Source organism: Neopsephotus bourkii, unplaced genomic scaffold (assembly GCF_033783945.1).
Source record: "Neopsephotus bourkii isolate Nb327-2 ecotype Australia unplaced genomic scaffold, CSIRO-AGI_Nbou_v1 NB_272, whole genome shotgun sequence".
Lineage (NCBI taxonomy): Eukaryota > Metazoa > Chordata > Aves > Psittaciformes > Psittacidae > Neopsephotus > Neopsephotus bourkii.
In genome coordinates, this window is record NW_026900781.1 from 7,287,271 (window position 1) to 7,311,242 (window position 23,972).

A 23,972-nucleotide genomic window follows, 5' to 3' on the forward strand; every position below is an offset into this window, starting at 1 on the left:
TGTGCCTGAACAGCTGGAGTCTCTTTAGTCTCTTTTCTTATTTCAATGAATTTTTGAACAGATTCATAATGACAAGTTAAAAACTGTTCTCAAAGATTTGCCATGGATCTCCTGCTGACTACAGCAGGATCTGCAGCCATGTCTTCAGGGAAGATTTGAAAGAAATTCTTCGCTGTTCTTGTGCACTACATATGCATCCAAGGTTCAAGTTGAATTTGGAGAACACAAGCAAAAGATGCTTAGCCTAAAGGCTGAAAAGTACAGCTCTGCATGAATTCCTGTGCAGCCTTGAAGAGGGTTTCAAAGACAAGATTTCCTGATGCCTGCATGTGCTAGGTACTCTCCTCCAGGTAGCAGCATGCAGAGGAAATACAGAGAGCAACTGCATCCGGGTCCAACTTCCCATAAGAACTTCGGGGCGCTGGTGAAGGACAGCTGCTTTTGCTCTGCTGCTTCTCCCTCAAGCACATAGTGAAAAGAGAATTGTCCTTTACCCCCACAGGAATGTAACCTGTCTTCATGAATATAGCTTGCCAGAGCAGACAGCAGTAGGTAACATCACAGAGGAGGAAACCTGTGGAAAATGTCTTGGGCTTAACTACAGAAGAGCCTTCTGAGACACATTTGACTGCTGTGTTATGAATACTGCAGAGAATATTTATAGGATAAATTGTAGCTACAAATATTCTTATAGTGCTGTACCTAGCAACCAGCTGTGTTGTGTCAATGCAGCAGGATAACAGGCATCCGTGTTCTCAAACCTCATCCTCGGCTTGTTTGCATTACCTGAAGTAACTTTTGGGGACTTGTAACATTTCCTACCATGTTAAATGTTGGCCTCTAGTTATGAATTAGTTATTAATCTACAGAGATGTAACTAGAAAGCATAGTCTCAGAGCTAAAAATGTGCTATGCCTCTCCTCAAGATCTTGAATGAGGAAAGCAAAAGAATGCAAAATGTTTTTCAATGCTTAGGTGTAACAGCTGAATGGCCAGGTATGACCAAAGCTATCCCCTACTGTACTATTAGGCTAAATTTGGGCTCAAATACGCTCAGGTGTTACTGAGATCCCATCTTAGTGGCATATATTTTGTTCTCTGATGTTTTCCAGGACTTTATGGGTTACTGGAAGTTCAGTTGTTTGAATGGAGAATATCTAATTAATTTCAGAAAACACTATCTGTGCTGGTGAGGAGTAACAGCTTAATGAATCAAGATCAAAAGGAACTTTACACCACCAGGGTGTGTTGTCTACCAGATCAGGCGTGACCAGTTTTCTTGTCACTTTTGGCCATTAGAGGCTTTATGATAATCTGGAGACGAGCCCAGCAGTCCAATTAAATTTGGTCTCAGGTGATTTATTTCAGCTCCTCCTACATTTTCAGTAAAAGGGGCTTCCAAGTGTTATCTTAGATGCCTGGGTTCTGCACGTGGATACTGGAGAATGAAAGTAATGAAAGAAATTCTGTTCATGAACATTGTCTAATAATCTAAAAACCAGTAGAAAGCTCACCAGGAACTGACTGGCCAAAGGGCAGTGAAACTATGCTATCAAAACAGTTAAGGATCGTATTTTTCTCCCAGTGTTGCCTGTCTTCCAAAACTGTGTGGGCACTTCCACACTCAGTGCTAGGATAAGGATGTTCTCTGTGGAGGCAGCATTATCAACAGCATGGGAGATAGCGTGAAGCAAAGCATGGAGCACCTTCTGCAGCAGTAGTGGCACCACTCCCAGTGGCTGCTCTGTAGTCTGCTCTCGGCTCTGTCTCATCCCTGCAGTACCTCAGCCTTGAGAAAAAGCATGCCAAGGTTGTGTGATTTATATTCGCTAGAAGCAATCTCTCTTCCCATCACCTGTAAGAGGGATTTTTTTTTTATTTTCATTCTCCCCAAAATTAAATGTGCTCTTACATGTTTATTTTAGGCCTGCTCTTTTATATGCATTTCTTATCAACAGAAAAGCCAATCTTTGTCTTGGCACAGGCAGACAGATGTTTGAGATGGTACACAAATTCTTTCAGAGGTAAGGAATGTTTCTTTTTCATATCTAAAACCTGTACTGAGTTCTTTGCCAAAACCTGCAAGTCAGTCTTCATGCCTTTATTGAAGAATTTTGGGATAAGTTCACAGTAAGAGGGTGGTTAGGCTGACAGGAAGCCTTTCTTTCCTAAAGTTGTGTACTTAAAATATTTCTCTTTTCTTTTTTTTTTCTGCTTACCATACCTGTAGTGTGGTCAGCATGTTTTATCAGATATGTTTAAAACACATCCCAACTAAATATACATATGTACACATACATATAAATCTGTACATAATTTCAGACAAAAGTTGAGGTGCTTCTGCATTCTCAGATGTGAATCTGAATTCCCAAGATCTCATCTCCCCTCGCAGTCTTCTTGAGCAGAGCTACCAGACCATTAAAGCACTGTCACTCTGTATTAGCCATGCCCAACGTGTCTTAATTTGTCCTTCAACCTTCTCACAAAATCTTCAGTAGAAAAATGGGTATGCAAAAAGAACAGAAAAGTTGTCATCTTAGATGTGAGAATTCAGATTTTACTTGTTTTCTCACACACAAGCTGAAGATGTCTCTGGAGTAATTAGTAAAAAAATAGCATTAATTCTGCTTCTCACTGATGAGGTGCTTCATTAGGACTGAGTGCTCATTTCCAAAGATAATACAAGGCTAAAATAATTACCAGTGGAGAACACAAGGCACTGAAACAACACAGATATCTTTTAGACCACCAAAGTAAATGGACCCTTAAGAAAAAGTTTAAAATTTATTTATAAGGTATATATAAATGAGCCTTTCAGGTCTACCAGGAGCTGTCAGTTAAATTAGGGCCTTATGAGTAAACTTAAACCTCTGTTTTTTTTCCCCTGAGGGTTCTGTATATGCATGTATGAAAATCTGTCTATATGCACATGCAAGAATTTATTTAGGACTGGATAAGAGACCACTAAAGGCCACCGAAGCATAAGAAATCACAGTTCTGTTTCACTTTCATTGGAAAGTCATTACCATCAAGCAATTGACTTATGTGGATAGCTTGAACCTGATTCTACTTCATATAAAATTTCCAGCTGAAAAAAAAAACCCATACCAGAAGCCCTTATCCTTTGATTCTTCTGCTCTCTCTTACAAAAGAAAGGCTTATGAATGAAGGACATTTAGTACCTGAGCTTTTTCTTATCCTATTCCTTTTTCATTATTTCTTCCATGTTGGCCTCATTTCTGAGCAGCTTCTTGTAATTGGGACAGAGTGTTATGGAAGATCAAAGGAAGCTAGTTTTGTCCTCACCTGAAGCCATTGATACTGCTGCCTGGCTTTGCAGGCTGCAGAACTGCCCATTCAGCTTGTAGTACAAGACAAATGCTAACCGTTATGTGTAGATTTTGGAAAGCGAGAAAGTAGAGAGCTTTCACATAAAACGGACAAAACTATACAGAACAAAAATGTGTGGTCATCCAAACAGAAACATAAAGAGACTATGTAGAGATACGAGAGAAAACCAGAACATGTTCTTTCCCAACGAGGTCTTTCCTGATATATATCTTAACCTGAATCAAATAGGTATTAACTGAAGAAAAAAATATCTAGAATCCATGAAACTGGGGTGAGCATTTCTCACATCAGCTGTCAAAAGATCAGGGCAGCATTAACACAAGAAGACTGGCCCAGTGAGAAGACCAGCAGCTGCTCCAGTAGAGAGATGCACCACATCTCATCTTGAACTCAGGATTTTGAGGTGCTACCTCCCTGGTGGCAGCTACAATTATGAACAAACTGTTCAAAAGGTGCAGGTATGCATTTAGGGAGCTTTTTTTTTTGTTGTGTAGATGCATTCATCCTTTGCTTCAGTGGTCTAAATGAGACTGGAGAGAGGAGACCCACCAATTCTCCTTCCATGTGTACTTACAGCTTTGAATCCCAAGGAGCCTGGACAATTGTGAAAACATCTGGAATATGAAAAATGAGCCTTTATTGTTTATTGTTGCTAGCTGCCATGCAGTGAGAGAAAAACTGCAGCATACACTGCAAGAATCCAGGGTCCTCATCTTTGGGAACTGAAACTTCCCACTATCATCACTGGTGGGAAGGGAGTAGTCAGAGCAGGGATGGAAACGGAGCAGTTAGGTAGGCAGTGTGAGCAGGGAGCAAAATGGCAAGAAGCCATGGGACAGAATAGTCTGTATAAGGACCAGGAGCCAACTGAAAGACAAATATATGAAAAGCTACAGGATGTGTGCAGGAGGACCTGCCCAGATGGCAGCTAAGGGGAGAAGAAAAAAGCAAAAGAAGAAAGGGAGAAAGCAAAACTCTCCCTTGCTCCTCAACTCTCACCCCTTTTCTCATTAAAGGCATTTAAAGATATCATAGCATTTTCCTGATATTTCCTTTCCCCTCAAAGTACATCCCGCAATTTCTTTGTTTATGGTAAGTCTTGATGAATAGGAGTGAGAAGGGTTAGGAAATGCAGTACTGGTCTTAGGTAAATTACAGCTGAAAGGGGAAGGGCCCTGAAGCAACCTTGATGAAATTATAGTCTGAAGATGCTTCGTGATCCCTGCCCTAGGTACAACATAGATACATTACCAGTACACACAACAAGGTACAAACAGCATTACAGGAGGAGGAAGGACATAGAGAACCTTGTTGTAAGGGCTGCTTTTTCCTGTGAGGGAAACAGGGGTACTGAGGGTCCAGGAACACCTACTTACCAGTTAAGTGGCTGGCAATCCTGGCAATAGGTTTAGGAGGCAGGGCAGGGGGCTGTTTGAGGAGGGACAACTGTTTCACTGGGGTGTCCTCATGGTCTCCAGGGAAAGCAGCAGATTTTTTGGGGGGAAGTAGCAGGACTGGCTTAGCTGTAGGATCTTGGGACAGAAGGACGCTGGATTCATTGGATGTGGGGCTCTCTTCAGACACTGGAGGACACAACCACATCATAGACGCAACAACGTTACGAGCAAAGCAGCGGCAGATACAGCCATTGTAAGACAAGAAAAGCAGCGTAGCAAGGCAGGTTAAGAAAGACTAATAGATTTCACTCAAACATCATATAACACAGAAAGGAAGAGAAAGAGAAAAAGAGAAAGAGGAACACACATCTACACAACAGCCAAATTTCCCATTACCTCTGGGACATATTCACACAAATCAAGAGCCTTAAAATGTCACATCTCAGATGGTCTGTCACCACAGCTTGCTCAGGACCACTTATGTTAACAGGAGGTCTCCAAACTTACGCTATAAATGTAAAAGCACCTCATGGGGCCTGCTGTATTTCATATCTGTGCAAGGTCATGGCTGAACATTTCTACCAGTCACTTTTCCTCGCTCAACCTTTGTCCACAACTCTCAGCATTAAGTGATGCAGAAAGAGGAACTAACCTACATATATAGCATTGCTGTATCTCTACACAGGCTAGGGAAGACATGCATACAGCCTCACCTAGGGCAGGGCTGTGTTAGCTACTGAAAGATGCATGCTGTGAACATCACTAACACCACACAGCAGCTAAAGTGCATGATGTTTTACCCTAGGGTTTAAAAATGCTGTCAGCTCTCTGCTCTAGAACTCACTGGCACAGGTAAGACATAGCTGGAGAGTTAGAAATCTATTCTCAGGCATTCAGGTACTGAAAGCACAGGGACTGTGCCTTACAACGAAGTTACTGTGTAGAAGTAGAGGTTACTTCCATACCAAGTCAGTCAAAATTTCGCATGAAGCATCCGGTGACAACCTGCATGTTGGCAACTCCTTTTCCACAGAAGACCTTTGTCTTCAGCAAGGATTTCTCAGGGCTGGACACCAAATGTTAGAAGTCAAAAGCTTGTTACAAACAGCTTACAGTTATCTACATCATAATGTACACAAGATATTACCTGTCCCATCCATGATCTCTGTGGTTGGGAGCACCTCGTATGAACAGGGTTCCCCTGGTGCTGGACCTGATTCCAGTTCTGCTAGGGCTGGCAGGGATACCTGGCTGGAGCTCAGAACTTGCCCCGAGCCCAAAGGTTGCCCATTCTCCAAAGCTCCTTCTTCATCTGGTATGGAAAGTTCCCCATCTGTTCATAGTTGGAGGAAAACAGAATGACAATGTAAGGCACATAAACAAGATAAGCATAAATAATTAAAAATTAAATTTGCTATCTCCATTAGCTTGCTTGCTATTGAGGAACCTGAACTGAGATCTTGTATGTATTCATATACTGGGTTTGCATTACAAAGTTTTGGTAGTGGGAGGGATACAAGGGTGGCTTATGTGAGAAGCTGCCAGAAGCTTCACCCATGTCCAACAGCGCCAATGCCAGATGGCTGCAAGACAGACCTGGTGCTGGCCAGGCCTGAGCCCACCAGCAACAGTGGTAGTGTCTCAGGGATAATGTAAGCTAAGAGGGGGAAAAGTTACTGTGCAGCAGCAATTGCCACTGCAGAGAGGAGTGAGAATATGTGAGAGAAACAGCTCTGCAGACACCAAGGTCAGTGATGAAGGAATAGGACAAGGTGGTATAGGTGCTGGCGCAGAGATCCCACTTCAGCCCATGGTGAAGACTGTCCCCCTGCAGCCATGAAGGTCCACAGTGGAGCACATATCCACCTACAGCCCATGGAGGACTGCACGCTGGAGCAGGAGAGGAGTGTGAAGAATGTACCCTGAGGAGGAAGAAGCGGCAGAGACAACGTGTGATGAACTTACAGCAACACCTGTTCCCTGTCCCTGCACTGCTGGGAGGGAGAAGGTGGAGAATTTGGGAGTAAAGTTAAGCCTGGTAAGAAGGGAGGGGTGGGGGGAAGGTGTTTTTAAGCTTTAGTTTTAATCACTCATTATCCTACTCTGATTTGATCAGTAATAAATTAAATTGATTTCTTCCTGCAACTGGAGTCTGTTTTGCCCATGATGGTAACTGGTGAGTGATCTCTCCCTCTCCTTATATCAACCCATGGGCCTTTTCTTATTTCCTCTCCCCCTGTCCACTTGAGGAGAGAGTGATAGAGCAGCTTCGGTGGGTACCTGGTCTCCAGCTCACCACAATACAGAAGACATAAGGATAAGGATCAAAACAATATGATTTGTAGCTCAAAAATACAAGTTGTACAGAGCAGTTCTGGAGATGTGCGCTTGCTCTGTCTACAAGTTTCACAGAAGTCGGACAGCATTCTACTTGCTTTAAGGAGTTATTAAGATCTGGGAAAGATCTGCCAAATATCTGTGTTGATCGTTTGCTTACCCTAGGATGGTCATTATGAGCCATGGTCTAAACTAGATAGCCCCTGACCAACCTCCACCCATGGGGCCATGCAGCCCCATCCATGGCCAGAACATCTGTTTTATCCCTGACTCTGTTGAAGGTGGGAAGTCAGGAATGAGAGTGTGCTGGAACAGAAGCTATGGACTTTTCTTAAAGAATACTAACATACACAGTATATAATTCATAATAATTAAATAAAAATAACAAGAATTATTCTCTTCCCTTACACCAATTTTAATGCTATAAGGGACACAAGAAAATCACAGAAGTATGTTCCTATTTGACACACAAATACAAACAGCTCCTAGCATCAAGATTTTAAGTGAGGGAGAGAATAAATTTTATAGCTGCCTTGTATAAGGTCTTGATACTGGAATATAGCAGATTTCATTTAGAAGGCCTGTTTTTAAAGTTATTAATAGCATCTAATTTATCTGAGCAAATTTTCTGTAACAGCAGCAGGTAGTTTCTTTCCTATCCAACACCACTTCACATTAGAAATAACAAAGAACACAAGTGAGGGATCAGATCATTCTCTATGGTGTCAACCCGCGTGATTTTTATCTCAGAACTTGTCATGCACAGCACTCTGGTACCTGGAGGCAATGACTACATGGATATCTCAATTACAGTTTTATAAAGGAAAGAGCTCAGCCCCTATGGTTATGTGCAGAAGCCTGAAAATATAACTGGAATGTGACCTGTAAGGCTAACAACCAGTAGGCAAAAAAAGGAGCCAAATTTTTCTATACATTTAAATTATTATTCTTTTTTAAGTCAAACTCAGGATTTCAGGACCTGGTTCTTGATTTTTGGGCATCTCTGATTAGCCATATGACTGCTCAATGTACTGAGCAGAGATATGTATCATTCAAGCAAGTGCACACTATCCCCTCAACAGGGCTAAGATGTGAAAAACACTTTGAAAAACAATACTGAAAAGAGTAAAATAGCTGAAGTTTCATTTAGGTGTTATGACACAATTAACAAGTCTGAAAGTACGTTAGCTGATAAGCATTCAGAATTATGTTTCTGCCTTTTAAAGCTTCCCAACGGCGAGTGAAGGTGTTCTCTGCTTATTTTGGAATTATTAGAAATACCAAGGTCTTGACTTTGCTTTTGTTGGAGGCTTTTTGAAGATCTAGCGAGCTATTATGGTACACAATCACATCATACTAGACTGAAGCTCGACCCATGACTTTCAAAGCAATAATGTTGCTGGCTACAAGGCAGCAACATTAATCAGAACTGATGGTTTTGGCCAATTGGTTGCATCACAGCCTCCTTCAAACTGCTGTGGTCATTCAATACAAGCCCGTTTATTTCTCTAGGCAGCAAAAATCAAGCAACAGGTCAGCCAGTATTTAAGCTGAAGATTATTTGACTTAGGTGTCTGGGTGGAAATGCTATGCATTCTGTGCTTGCTCTGTCTCCCTTTTATAAACACACACCTTCACACGTTTGGGATAGGGGCTGCTTGTGTCTCAGTTACTTGGTTTCACGAATGAGCATAACTGTTTCTTATGCAGAGCAACTGCTTCCTGAATAGAAGGCAGTGACTGTGTCTAGCAATATTCATTAATTCAGAGCAGGACTAAATGTGACTGTAACTGCGAGCAGGCAAAAAGCATGCATGATAAAACCACTAGCATTTAGTTTTTGGAAGGATGTCTACACATTTTTAATGAAGTGGGACGCCTATCGTAACACACTGAGTACCTTAAAAATCTTACTGTCTTAAGTGCACTTCGTGCTTCTCAAGGCATGATTTAGAAGACAGCTTTCAAATGATGGTTTACAGTTGCGAAAAAGAAAAATGTGAGATAAAATTCTGGCTTTTACTTTTTGTCATGGTAACAAGCATGACAGTTCTCTGTACTGACAGCATGACCTCTTTTAATCTTACCTCTGAATATATCTAAACTTCATTTAGATTCTAAAACTTGTCCTCGGATTTGAATGAAATCACCAGACATAATCATCAGAAAGAATCATCACTGAAATATACACCCTAAGTCAGATCTTGCTTAAAAAGAGCTACATGGAAAGCTACGCAAGTACAGAAAGCAGATCAAAGATGCAGATAAAATAATTTGCAGAGTGAAGAATATCATAGTGTGAATAGATCCTGGATCAGAGACATGCTTGACAACCAGATATAAAAGGCAAATTACTTATTATTTTCGAAGAACTAAAAGCTATTCTGGTTAGCTGACTTGAAAATTAAAAGAATCCTGGTACTGCAATTATGACATGGACGAATCAATTAGTCTTCAGGAACCAGCTGTGAGTTTAAAGTTAATTTTGCACAGTGATAACCTATGTAATCTTTTCTTCTCACACTTGCAAAATCCTTTGCCGTGTTTCCACAGAGACTGCTGTTACTTAATGTAGAACGACTTCCCCTAATGCATGAGTTTAGGTAATGCTGGCTGAGTGTGAATCTGGACACCACCAGAGAGAGTAGCTTGACCTCTGCAGCACCTGGAGTACACGAAGGCTGCTCTTCTGTTACACAGGAGGCTCTGCACACCTAAAGTCACTGAAGAAACAGGACCTCAGAGGAAACTCTCTGATGCAGGGGACTCCTTGATTCACCTTCACATGTGAAAATAACAGCATGGGGAGAAGGCCCAGAAATGCACAGATGATATGTTCAAAACATGTGGCCCCAAGCATGGTTTGTACTCCTGAACTCACTTGCCATTTCCACTTTTGCGTACTTCTTAAAAACCGCCTCGTGTGAAGCAGCCTGCAGTGCATCACGCTGACTGACACAGACCAGTCCTTTTGTTGTTCTTTATGTCAGAGCTCCACTTACCCTCTCAATGTGTCTTTTCACTCGCAATACCGTGGAGTAGGGAACTTCTTGCATATCTGAAAAGTGCCATGCCCACGAGCTCCTTCCACAGACAAATGGCTATTGGGGGCAAAATGATGAGGATTGGAGAATTCAAAATCCACTTTGGGTTGTCTCCTTCAGAACTTGACTACTCTCAAGTAAGATTGTCCAAGCAAGCAAAACTACTTGATGAGAAGGGCTAGAAAGGGCAGAGAAAAATTCATGTTCTTCTCTGCTGTGGCCATTATGGGCTAGGGGATGGAAAACTGAGTATTCGTATCTGTGGTCTACACCTGTCCAGGGGGCTGTCTCCTAGCCTTGGTGTCTACCTTAGCATGGTAGCTAGGATCAGTCTCTAAGCTGACTCTGATTTTGTGGATTCCTATGGAGTTTGAGACAGGTTGACATAGGGATGTCCTCCTTGCTTCTGGAGGAGTTCAAAACCTTTCAACATATGATTTCACTGCCGCACAACTGGCTCTTCAGTGGCTGCCGTGCCTTCCTCCTTGCTGCATTACCAAAGCCAGTTCTTCAAACTGATAATCATGACACAAAACTTGCCTTAGCATGTAAGTGCAACATGTTCAAATCCTGTTAGGATTCAGGTAACCTGAAATTTAGGCCTACATCTATCATTTTAATTAGGTAGGGAGTATATAAAAACACAAAAGTGTAAAAGATGAAGACTGCCCATGTTTCCTTGAAGAACCATTGTGCCATCATCTGTAAAACAAGCAACCGATACTCACTCAGGCCATCTCATCTACATTCAGATATAAAAAGAGCTATCAAAGTACTACAAGCAGATTTAATTTTTGACTGGCACCACATGACACTTAGCAGCTCTAAAGACAGATGCTTCTGGGATGGTTACACCTTCATGTGAAAATCAAAGCTGTTTTTCTACGTGTAGGAGCAATGATATAGCAAAAAAGTGAGTTATTCTAAATTCTGTGCTATGTTCTGCGCTGCAGGTGGAAGCTGTGTTTTTAACCTTTCAGCACTGCCTGCCCACAAACTATTAGAACAGCAGGTGCCTCATCAGACATTCCAACTTACTGTTTTTCTGAAAGTACACAGTAGTTGAAAAAATTACAACCTTTGCCTGTATTTTCAGAAGACCGAAGTCACAGAACCCTGGAAATGGAAGACGACAGGAACTGATTTGGTCATGAGTCTTGCCCTTGCCAAGAAAAGAGCTCTGCAGTTCAGTTTGGAGTGGTTTCACTTGACTTGAGTTAAAGTGTGGGGGTCATTGAAGTGATAAAAGCATTTCTTGTTTTCCAAATATAGCAGCTGGACTGCAGTGACTCTCCCATGTGTGAACACTGTGACTTGCTGTGCTCTGCTTTCACCTGCTGGATGACACAAGGTCCTCTGAAAAGCCAGCAAATCCTGAAGCAAACAGGTCAGACTGTCATTTTAAATAGCAGGGAAGCAAACTAGCTCATTCTGTTTTTCTTCAACATAGACGGTATGGCAAAACCAATACAAAGCACACTGCAAGCTCCAGAAATTTTGTTCTTGGGTCAGTCTATCCATATTAAGTTTCCTTTTATCTGTATGGATTTTTTGAAGAAAGAAAAATGCAAAATCACTAACATGTTAATTCTGCCTGCGTCCTCCACCTCTTAGGAAGCTAAAGAGACTTAATATAATTGCTACACCTAATGTCTGTGTAAGTTGCCTCTTGGCATGCAAAGTGCCACTATCATCAAATAAAGCCTTCTTCTATGAAATGTTAAAGTCTGCTATGTTTTCTTGAAGGATTAGAGATTACCTAACAAGAACTACAAGCAAAATGTTACTTTCATTTAAGGTTCACAGTGAGATATAATATCCTTTATTAGAATTACTCTCAGATTATTACACCACTGAAGGAAATATTCCTTTTGCTCTACACATCTTACTCATATCTTTTTATGATCAAAGCTACTCAATCACTGCTACTATTCTTGCCTGCCCTACCTCTTTCTTTCAAGGAGGGGTACCAATTCTTAGCTTCCCGTATTTGCAACCAGCAGGAAATAACGTAGGATACTGAATAAGAAGTCCAGCCGTTTTGCATTGTAATTTCCCTTTTAGTGGCACCTGACATTGAAAAAGTCTGATGTCTCTGCTTTTTGCATTGGAAATAGGAAGAAACAGCATGTGTTTCACTCCATCTTTTTCTGATATGAAAAGATGAAAATTGACTATAAAGAGGAATTAATTTCTTTTTTCAGATGAGGACCCCCAGACAGCTTATCATCTGCTTCACAAGATGACATAGACTACAAACTGCAGCATTATTTTATGAATGGAGAAAGCTGTAGAGCTTCAGTAGTGAAGCAGGCAAAATTTCCCCAAGTTTCAACATGGAAGGCAGGGTAAGGCTGCGCAGGAAAGATTTTTCCTGGGGATGCCTTTAGGTGTATTAAAGCAGCTATGTGTGGGATGTGAGGCAGGGATGAAGGAGGTTGCACCCTGGATTGAGGTGTGATGAATGAAGGCTGACTTCTGAGCTGGTCATGGCACTGAACAGGGTGCCCCTTACTGGGGCTGGAACACAGTGTGACACCCTGGAGCACAGCTCAATGGCCATGCGGATGCCTGCGTTATGGTTGCGTATCCAGTCTGCATGACACTCCAGAACACTGACAATCCAAAGCAGTGAGAAGGGCAAACAATTTGCCAGGAGTTGTCTCTACTGTGAAGTTGCCTCTAGGATGACTTCCAAGACAGCAGGTCATAGTGAGAGTACAGACAATGTTAGATCTAAACAATTAGAAACAGTTAAAATATATAATGGGTAAAAAATGTAAAATGTAATGTCAAGTAGCACATTTCTCTGGTTTTTCAAAGGCTCGTGGGTTTTTTTTCCACTAAAAACAATAAATGGTTTGGGTTACTAAATTTTAAAATTCTCAATAAGCTAGACTAAAAAAGTAGGTAGCAGATTTAAATGTTCCAGACTTTATGAAGTATTCCCTTCTCCTAAAACTTGTGAAATTTTAAAACTTCTATTGACTTCCAACAGGTTTTGTACACATATTGTTAAAGACTTTTAGACTTTGGATTAATGAGGTTTTAGAGTATAAGTGTAAGTTCTACTTAAATTAAGAGGCAACTCTGGCATGTCTTTATATAATTTGCTGAATTAATTGCCTTAGTTATTGACAAAGGAAGAAGCAAAACAAATAAAAGCTACAGTTAAAGGCTGACACATACGCAATAGATGTCAAATACATGTTGCATTAGCAGTGTATAACAATGGTGTTTGCAAAACAATGGAGCTTTGCATAAATAATACATTACCAACTCAACAAATTAATTATTCTGAACAAGGAATTATCATTATTATGTCTTCTGATCTGTCAAGGGAACGTGCATTATTCTGGGCTCATAAGGATCCAAAACCTTTAAATGCTTCCTTTTTCCACAGTAGTTAATCCCAGGGTAACTCAACAAGACAATTGTAACATATGCAAGCACAGACCCACTCCATCTCCCTGCAGTCTGGTTGCCTCACTGTTTTGCCTTGAGTGACTATCAACCATTGCTTTATATTTCTGATTTGTTTTCAGGTTTATTTGCTAGGTAACTATCACACGTATCCAGCGGAGAGGGCTAGACCACAGTGAAATCAAAAGAGATTTGAAAAAAATAGGGACCTTATTCTGCACAGTCCTGCAATTCAGGACGGTATCTCCAGTTCCTAATGCTACAATAATTAATATCTGACTATAAAACCATATGGGATCTGATTTAATGCTGTGAAAGGAACACTTACCTTTATCAAAAATTTCTTTCAGCACTCCTCGTTTTATAAGCTCCTCTCTGCTTTGCCTCATTGACATTTTTCTTTCTAAAGCTGTAAGCAAAGGAGAAGGGTCATATAAATAGAAAAGAAGGGAAATGGCCATTTTAAAAGGCTCTATGCCTTTTAAGGTATTTGAAAAATGCTTTTTCTCCTTTTCAAGTCAGTGGCAAATTAGCATCTGAAAATAAAGACTACTGGCAGTCCAGAGAATCTGCCTGCAGCTGTAGCATGGCTGTTATTGACAGAAATGGCTACAGACTGACTGATCTGAGGGCATGTCTACACTCCCATTGCTTAATTTTGGCACGTGACCCAAGCATTTCTGGGAAGAATTAGAGACAGCAAAAGGAGAAAAAGCCAATTAGTTCAGAAGCTGGAGAGGGAAAGGTAAGAAAAGATGCAATACAAAGGTTCACACTAATGGAAGACGTGGCCATTGGCTGTCCCCAGGTCACTGAAGAGGACTGGCCCATCTGCTGCCTTGAAACCACACTTGTTTGCCACTAATTCCAGTCAGAGAAGATCAAGGTGCTTAGAACAGTGAAAAAAAAACCCCAAAACTGTTAAATGGAGCCTTCTCCTCCCTGGAGGAGTGTTTTCCCTAAGAATGTGTAAATGAGGGAAACTCCATGAGAGCCACTGCAATTTATAACAGGTATGAAAATCCCAAGTCCTGTATTGGCTGCTTGGAGACTGTGGTCACTGGGGCGACAAAATGACAGATAGAAATTTCATGTTTATTTAGGTCAGCAGTAATTAAAACAATGTCCAATTAACCAAAACACCACAAAGGACATGCATTAAGGCAAAGACCTGAAACCCATCAAGCAAGGGGCACAAGAAGTTATGTGCAGGACTGGCTGCAACTGCATGTGCTTTGCGAGAAACAAGCAACAAGCCTGTGCCTGCCAAAAGAGAGGCACAGTCAAGGGCAAATTGCTTCTGCCATATGCTCCCCTATCAGACCCAGCACAGATGTATGCACACACAAATGAACCGGGACTTAGCATCGCCAGTCTGCCCAAGGCAGATTTAAAGCAAAAGAAGCTTTGAAACACTCTCTCCATCCCTAAAAACATGAGGGTATAACCTTTCCTGGCATTGCTGCATGTTGGCTGTTCCCGCAGGGGCATGTATACTTGGCAAATTAGCTGTGCTTATAGTGACATACCGCACTCACTGCAACTTACTTGTTGTCAGATATTTACGGCTTAGTATGAACAGGAACAGCTCTGCTTCACTCTTTTCCATAGGATAAATTTAGGTTTCCCACTTTTAAAATCAGTTTTGATGATGTATTATTCAAGACAGAGATGGCCAGTAGGTACAGTGAGTAGCTAATAAAAAGCCTAGTATTCCCTGACACACCCTATAAACTTCAGCATTGATCAGAATTAATGTCAGGACCCTTTGCTGAGGCAGAAGACCCCATACTTATTAGCCAGCCACATGGTACACTTTTATTTCGGAGGCTGTTAACATAACATCCACAGCATTTTCCAGAGTGCCTTAGCCCCATTAGAAGAAGCTCTATAGGGACATCACTGACTTTCAATGATGCTTCAATTTCCATGTTTCTAATAAGCTTTTGAAAAGAAATGCCCAACAATCAAACTCTGGAGTCATGTTGTAGACTTCTCTGCAAATTGCCTTTTCCCTGTGCTGAAGGCACCTTGTTCTAGTACAGTATTCCAAGCTTCTTCCTCTTTCTCCTTAAGAACAGCTGCCCTCAGACCTTCCAAAAAAAGCCCAGCCAAGCTAGACCTAACTCCCAAGCCTTCTCCCACTGAAGAGATTGTTAAACCCCTGCCTGACTACAAAGAGCAATTTGGCAGAACCCAACATCTTTTCCAATAGGCCTGAAAAAGTGACATTTTCTGTTAGTGTAAGCAGCAAATAACACCCAGTGTGTCTGAGCTTGTCCTTCAGTGGGAAACAAAGTTGGGTGAAACAGCAGCAAAACAGCAGTTTCTGTATATAGACAGTGGCTATGTTCACAAAATGAAAATACTGCTCTTGCTGTACTTTTACCATGTATAGCTAAATTACAGATCCACATTTTACACACAAATTCACTGGTGCCCACCTGGGTTCACCGTCTCACCCTCCTGCTTTGTCAACAGCTGCCTGTGCAAGGCAGCAGCATTACTACTGACTTCAAGGCCAGGAAGTCCCACCACATTATTAAAGTAGTAGCAATTTTGTGAGCTGGAGTTGAGGCTTCTGGAGGACCAAGTGCTAAAGAGGACCAGCAGGACCTTCTGAAGAAGTGCAGAAGTGCCTCTCCCAAAACAGTTGCTGGGGAAGAAGACGCTTAAGTATTGACCAAGACTTCTCAAAGTCATGTACTAGTTTTGCAGCCTAGCAGAATTTTGAACACAGAATATGTATTTTTTTGGACACTGTCTATGCGCAGGCTTTTCAGATACTCCCTTTTAGTTGTGATTTGCTTCTGATTAAGAATGAAAAAAACCCACAACCCTACACTTTGTAGCTCAGACAAAAACATTTTTCCAGTTTCTAAAATCTCTCTAAGTAGGTACAGGACATAAGAGTATTAATTATTTTCCTACTAAGCCAGTTTAATTAATAAGATATTTAGAGGAAGGGCATGCTGGGCTAAGAGCATACTGAATGATAATAACAGATGTTATACTAAAACTATGGAACATGCTGCCTCTTCCTCTAATACAATCTTCCTCCCAAACAAGTCTCATACGTTTAAGTGCATGAACTGCTATGCTTCTGCGGGATCAGATGGAAAAAAAAATATGACAAGTGCTTAGATGCAGAACTCATTACGATCTAACAGCCTAAACAATGGAATGTTTCACTCTGGATTCCTCTGGCAGAGGTTGCCAGCTCTTTCATGAAGGATTTTCATTTTCGAGCATAAAGCTGACACAGAATAAATTAATTCACTCTCCTCTGAGAAGGGATCCATTCACAGCAAAAGATAAATAAAAACCTTTGAATTAATCCTTGATTCATGAGAACTTTGTAAATTCCGTGACGGAGAAAAATACAATTAGTATCTATCAAAAGATGTATTACTTCACTGGTGATTTTCCTTGGTGATTAACATAATTTTTTTCATTTGTACAATCTTTCAGGTGATTAGAAATACGAAATAAACATTAATCCCTGTTTATGGGGTCTACTCACTGCAGAAACTGGTTAAATCTTAACAAATTCATCCATTCTCCAAGAAACTCTCAGTAAATATTTTATAGAAATGAGCATATGTGTATTTGATGGTTTAAGTGTACAGATTTTTGCCAGTGTGCTTTGGAGTATGCTGTTTCTTTAAACTCTAATGAAGAAACAGCGGGAAATGTTTTCATTAATGTTTCTGAGCTGGTGTTTTTGAACTCATCCCTCAGGAGCAGCACCTCTCTGCTGTTCAAGCAGAGCTTTTCTCTGTGGCAGACCCATTATGATCAGTAAAGCCTTGACAGGGTCAGGAGAATTTCCTGCCTCTCCATTCTGGAAATCAAGTACAGTTTTGTCTTTATTCCTTTAATAAGGTATTGTGCTCCATGATGGCAGTGACTGTGGGCTGCTCCTCCAGCTGAGAATGTGAAGCTCACCACTGCCTCTGTGCCAAGCGCTTCTGCTGCTCCATTAACCAACCAGAGAGGTGGTTATGTAGTCAGGACGTGTAACCTTTCTGTCCCTCCTATCCTTCCCTTCAAGACCAAAACATCTCAGATAAACTCTGCCATCCTGCATCTATATGAGAATAAACTAGCCTCCTTTGCATAATTTGTCATGTTGATGATTAAACCAATGGGCAGACTAAATAAGCAAGCTCTTGCCCTTTCTTCTCATCTGATGGCTGAAACTAAACCACAGCCTGTGGTAGCCAGTTGAATCTTAACTTTGTTTTTATTGAGGTTGCCCTTGGCCTCTGTCTTAAAAAGCACCGGGGTTTGCTTTGCATTAATTCTTGCTTTTAAAGGCCACTATAATTTTCATGACAATTTTAGGAAGTCAAGGTCGTTATAGGAATGTAGAGAAGTTTTCTGATGATCAGTTATATTTGGATTTAAATAGTTAGAAATTTGCTTTGCTAATAATTCAGATCTGATTAATTATAAAGAAGTAAACCAACTGCTTTGCACAGTGTTAAAACCCCATCAATATTTCCTTTAGACTTGTAAGGAAGGAGAGATTTTCAGAAGTGGTCGATTATGCACCAAAACATGTTATATCACCTTGAAATTCTTCCAACTATGAAGACTTGCTTGATAATCAAATGGAGCAGGATTCATCTGATACAAATTTTCACAGTGTGGGCTTCTGCCTCTGAGTTTGGCTCTTTATGTATTAAGAACAAGTCTTGGGTATGATCGACCTCAGCCTAAGCATCTAAACCAGGCTGAACTGCACCTTGGAAGTGCCTGTTAGTCTCTAGTGACTGTAAAGGAAGTCAAGGGTGAGTAGCTGAGGTAAGATGCTGAAATCAAAATTGACTGAGGGGGTAGTTTTAAGAAAAGAAATGCTGCTGTAGATAAAAGTCTCAGGTGGAGCTGAAGAAAATGTAAATGTGTCAGCTCACAGAGATTTCCATTAGTGACAGGATTGTTTCAATAGCTATGGCATGACACTCAGCATTGCTGCTGAGAGCTTGGGGTACAACCAATGCCAAGACATAGCTTGGTTGAAATAACTGTTTTGTTTTGTTCAGTGCTAAATATGAATTTTGCTTGGCTTCAAACACTCATAAGTCTCTTGAAGCCTGAGGGAAGAAAAAATATTCCAATAGGTTTCTGAATCTTTGAGATTTAAAGTTCTTTACAGAAGTTTTGTGTCTCTGATCTCAGTCTGGGTTTTCCTGTAACAGTACCATCTACAAAATCTAGCTCAGACAGATTGCCACCTAAAAAGAATTAGGGGCCCCTTTTTGTCTGCAATGTATGCCTATGACATTTCTTGTTCTGATTTTTAGCCTACCACTCCCGTTCTATGAGATTACAAAACAAGTGAACATCAGTGGGGGAAAGATGTATTAAAGTGGATGAAAGAGGTATTAAAAGTTAAGCCTGGTTTTTAAAAAAGTATTACAAATACCTCTACAAAACAGGTGCCGCTACAGCAGCTGACCAAATAAATCCCTTTCAGTACGTGAATCATTTGGAAAACTGTGACACAGGCTGTATCTCAAACAAATAAAACAGGAACAAAACCTGGCATTGATGCCACACCAGAGGAGTAACTAAATAACTTCAGAATCAAACCAGCATCATTATTATCATTATAGAGGTAGAAAAGTGAGTTACAAGTAGAAACAACTTTGCTCACCTCCTGCTAGATCAGTAAAGCATCAACAGCAACTGTCCTGCAGCCAGTGGACAACACAAGGCTACGAAATGATCCTTCTAGATTTAAACTTGGTTAACCTCTAATTAAGACAAAGTAATAGGAAAAAGAGGCCAAATTAAAAAGAAGAAAACTCTATTAATTGTATTTATTTCCAGTGTTATAATGACAACTGGACTGTTTTTAGATTATGACTACTTAAAACACAGAGAAATTGATAAAAACACAGAGAAGATGGTATTAGGGCATCTTGCTTCCACTTAAATTCAGATCAGCCGAAGACACTGGTGTATCTCTAACTAGAAGCACTAGACTAAGAACATGGTAAATCTTCATTTGTGATAGGCAAGCCTGTGATATAACACAGTAAAAATACACATGTTCCTTTGTGAATGCAGGATCAAACCTAAAAATCCCTAGTTCCTAACCAGAAGAGTTTAGGAGGTATAGCAGTTGCCAAGCCTGCTAACTAGATAAAAAATGAATTATCTCTTCCTTACTAATGGCTAAAGAAAGTAAAACTGGGGAAGAAGCTGAAATCAGGCTTAAGAAAACTCTAGATTTATACTAATCTTTATGACACATAAACTGCCTGAGGACAGACTCAGGAGGAAAATGAATGCAAAGTCAAATCTGCAAACACAGAATTGTAGGAGCTAGTCAAAATATTGCAAACCACATTAAACAAAAATCACAATACAGTAATACAATGCAGCATACACCCAAGAAGTCAGCAAACACAAAGAATGAAGAGAAATTATATCTGAACAACTCTATCATAATTAACAGAAGGAACTGAACTAAAGAAATCATAACTCACTCTAATCCAAGAGCAGATGGAGTATTTTATTTTTTTTTACATAGGACTGAAAATATCAATCAAAGAAGTTGCCTTTCAAAGGGGAAGAACTAAATTTCAAGCTAGATCCAAAGAAACCCAACATAATGGATTTCACAGGCCAAGCAGAGCAAGCATGGCAGAAGATGAATACATGAAAACAGGAGGTAAGACAAGAAATCTTGACAAATATAACAAAAGATTTGTGTTCAAAAACAGCCCAAGAAAATGTAGGTTTAAAGAAAGCAAGACCGTAGGCAACCTTAAGAAAAATGTTAATGCCCTTAACTTCCCAGCTAATAAACAGCAAAACAGAACTCTACTGTGTCAATAAGCTGTGACAGTCTATCAATAGTATTTTGTAAAGGCTTGTATTTTCATCCCTTTTCTACACAATCGCTTTTATTATCACACTTGAGAAGCATTGTACAGGTTGGGGAGAAATCAGAAAGCTGGCTACAATATTGAAAACATAGAGAACTCACATTCCTCCTGTTCTTCCACCTGAACTGCTGCACAGCAGCAGGAATTTCTAGGAAATACTAGGTCAAGAACTAGAAAGCTGAGCCACCAACAGGTACTGCGTTCCACAACTTTATGAAAAATGAGGCTCTGTATCTTAATTAAAGAAATTTGCAACACTGTAAAATAGCATGTCTTAGAGTAGACCTGCTCTGCAATTACAATGTGATTGCAGCACATAAAGCAATACCCAGGGCATTCTGAGTATATATAATTTAGGCATCAAAAACAGTAATGAGTGGGTGGTACTCACTTATTTGAAGGCTTTCATCCGAGTAAGAACCCTGGCAGGCTAGAACAACCCATGCTGAAGTCCGTACTGCCGCCAGCACCCTAAATAGCTATAGTTAGATTAAATATAAATTAAGCATAGCTATTACCATCACAGTCCTTAACTGCAATGAAGCTATGTCCTAAGTGCCAGCAGAAGGCAGCTGACATGATCCTTATGACAGGAGATCTATTCATGTTTTCACATGGACCACTAGTGGATGAAATGAGGGTTTCTCCTACAGGTTTCTCTGTTACAACACACAAAAGTTGTAGCATCAGAGAAACAGTAAGAATATGAGTTCACCAAGCCTTTGCAAACAGACAATATGAGTGATACCATCTGAAAGAAATATGCATGAACAGCAGCAGCAGTGGCTGTATGTCCCAAAGAACAGTTGCTTTTTACAAGTGATTCTAGTTGCTTTAGGCACCTTGCAATCTCAGATTTCTGTATGTACAACAAACTATGCTAAAAGTAAATTAGCAAAGAGCTGGGTGAGGTATCTGCTGTGTGTTCCCCTTATCCTTCGAAGACGGAGCCCAGACACACAACACTGCAGTAGGGACCTGCAGTGTCATCTGTAATGGCAGAAATGTCTATTTGCATTATTCTGCTGCATAATAGTTCAAGGCACCTTCCTCAAAGTGAAAGGCAAAGCATCTAAACAGTGGGCATCACTAGAATAAGATAATGACTCCTGCAGCTCTCTGGAGAATTCTCTCCAGAACAGAGTTTACACATAGGATATAAATAACCAGGCAAGCTGCTGCTTTTGGATTTGTTCCTCATCAGACAACACATCCAGATGGCAAATGCAGAGCACATTTTATAGAAACAAGTCTAGCAGATGTCAGGGAACTGGATTCTCCAGTGTAACTTTTAGAAGGTGAAGGAATTAGTTTTCCTGGGACAGAAAAAGGGGGGAAAATTTCCAGATAAAACCAAAACTGTGGCAGGCTGATGATAAGGGAGGAGGAATGCTCGGCTAGACCACCAGGAGATGACAATCAAACTACTGGCAGGTATTTGGTCCCCCTGTTTGCCAGCTGGGAGGATCACCTTGCTGGTAGAAAAGGGAGCCGTAGTCAGTAGGACAAGCAGCACAACTCTTTCTATAGCACCAGCCAGCTGCTGTGTAGTTTGTTTTACAGCTTGAGTTTACCTTACAGCTGTAACTTTGCAAACATATATTGCCTGGTATCCAGTCAGACATGTAAAAACAGTGCTTTACTCTCTAATGACATCCTATTTTGGGTACAGTGAAGAAAGCTTTATCTGCTGCTGCTTCTATTTCGCCAGATAGAGATTTGGGATAACTTAAAAAATACCCACGTTACCCAAACACTGCTGTAGTAAATTCAAGTTTAGGAAACAGTTCTTCCACTTATACTAGAATGATTAGTATGCAGCAGTCTTCCAGACAGACACACAAAGCAGATGGATAGTTATGTATCTGTGTCCACATGTACACCTGTTTAAAATAAATATTTCAAAGCATAGCTCGTGACTAAGAAATACCTAGTTAAATCTGAAGTTGGCTTAGCACTATTTTGAGAGAGAAGCTATTAAGATTTCAAATGCTTCTAGGAAACCACCACTACTTTTGTACACACAGAAAACCTCAACTAAGCACACACAAGTTTAAAATTCATTTGTTATAGGAATGAACTGGCATGAACCCTACAACACAGACCTCTGTAAGGAACCAAACAGGAAATCATTCATTTAATACTTGATTATAGAAATGACTAAATCACAAAGCAACAGACACTTCCTCCAAAATAAGAAGATTCCTGAATTGCAGCTGTCGCATCATCCAGCAATTATCTTCGGATGATATTTCCAGCTTGTGCAATGACACTAGCTGGTTGGTACATAATAGACTTAATGCTGAAAAAAACCCCAAAGTGTCTTTAACATCCTAAATAGTGCAGCCTGCTTAGTCTACTTTCTGTTTTTCTGATGATAGTTCAAGCTTCAGTAAAGCCACACATGCAATTTCAGTATGTTTTACGAAAAATCCACCAATGACAGAATCATTTTAGGCTCCTCTCCAGCAAGTGCTGAAGTTATCTGGTACTAGAAGGCATTTTTACACTCAGCATTATATATTAACTTGGTGCTTCTTTTAGTGTGTAAAACCAGTAATAATGCTTGTCTGGGACAGGGAGACAGAGTTGAAGATACCAACAACCTTTAGACAGTAACAGTACTGATATGAGAAGCAAATTTGGAAAATAATAGGCAGGAAGGACAGTGAAGTGAAAGAAATATGATGATAGCCTAGATAGTTCTTACGGTGCAATCACATTATAAATGTAGATAATACTATACAAAGTAAAGGTATAAGGGCAGTATTCCAGTCTAAGTGTCCCTACTGTCCAGAACTTAATAAAGTTTACCTGTTAAATGTGCAGAAAATCAAACAGAAAATTTGCACATTCATAGCTGATCTAAGGTTAAAAGCATTGGTCCAGAAGGGTAAAGGCCATGGTGAACAAGCTAAATATTTTTCCCAGTCATGAAAACTCTTCTTTAAAGAAGCTGTGGAAGTCTTTCTAAAGGAAGTGTCACTTGAAGAACTTTTTAAAGAAATTAATAAAATGAAGAGTAGCAAACAGTCAAGACTGGGCAGTTTTCTTTGCAGAATTCCTTAGGAATCAAACATGAACTGATTAGCGTGATATAACCTACATAAGACAGGAAAGTGGGAGGTGGCAAACAGAAGGTTGCTGGTTTTAAGAGTCCAAAAGTCACCTGAGAATTACAGACCAGTAAGCTTGGTTTCCATACAACCAGTGTAGGAACAGCAATATAGAGCAGAACTAGAAATAGGAGACCAAGCACTGAAGGGAGGTAAGAGAAGAATCATCCTGGGTTTGAGGTACAAAGCTCACAGAAGTCTATGAATGAAAATGCTCTGTTTCACGTTAGTGCCTTCAGAGCTCCAAACCCCCTATGTTAAGGTCACTGAAAGACTTAAAATTGCAAGAGAAAAGACTGAGCATCCTCTAGCGGATTAATAACATAGAATCACAGAATGCTCTGGGTTGGAAAGGACCTTAAGATTATCAAGTTCCAACCCACCTGCCGTGGGCAGGGATGC

General features: G+C 40.4%; 1 protein-coding gene across 3 annotated transcripts in view; it reads right to left on the reverse strand.

Annotated features, from left to right (window-relative positions):
* The window catches only part of PHACTR1 (phosphatase and actin regulator 1), a 313,779-nt gene that overhangs the window by 60,120 nt on the left and 229,687 nt on the right, over positions 1-23,972 (reverse strand). For 2 of the 3 annotated variants that reach the window (XM_061346476.1, XM_061346478.1), the window contains 3 exons: positions 13,881-13,961; positions 5,896-6,081; positions 4,728-4,934 (listed from right to left, as the gene is read on the reverse strand). In XM_061346476.1, the coding sequence (XP_061202460.1) occupies positions 4,728-4,934; positions 5,896-6,081; positions 13,881-13,961 (474 nt within the window). The remainder of the gene's footprint in view (positions 1-4,727; positions 4,935-5,895; positions 6,082-13,880; positions 13,962-23,972) is intronic. The other variant, XM_061346479.1, reaches the window with a different exon arrangement.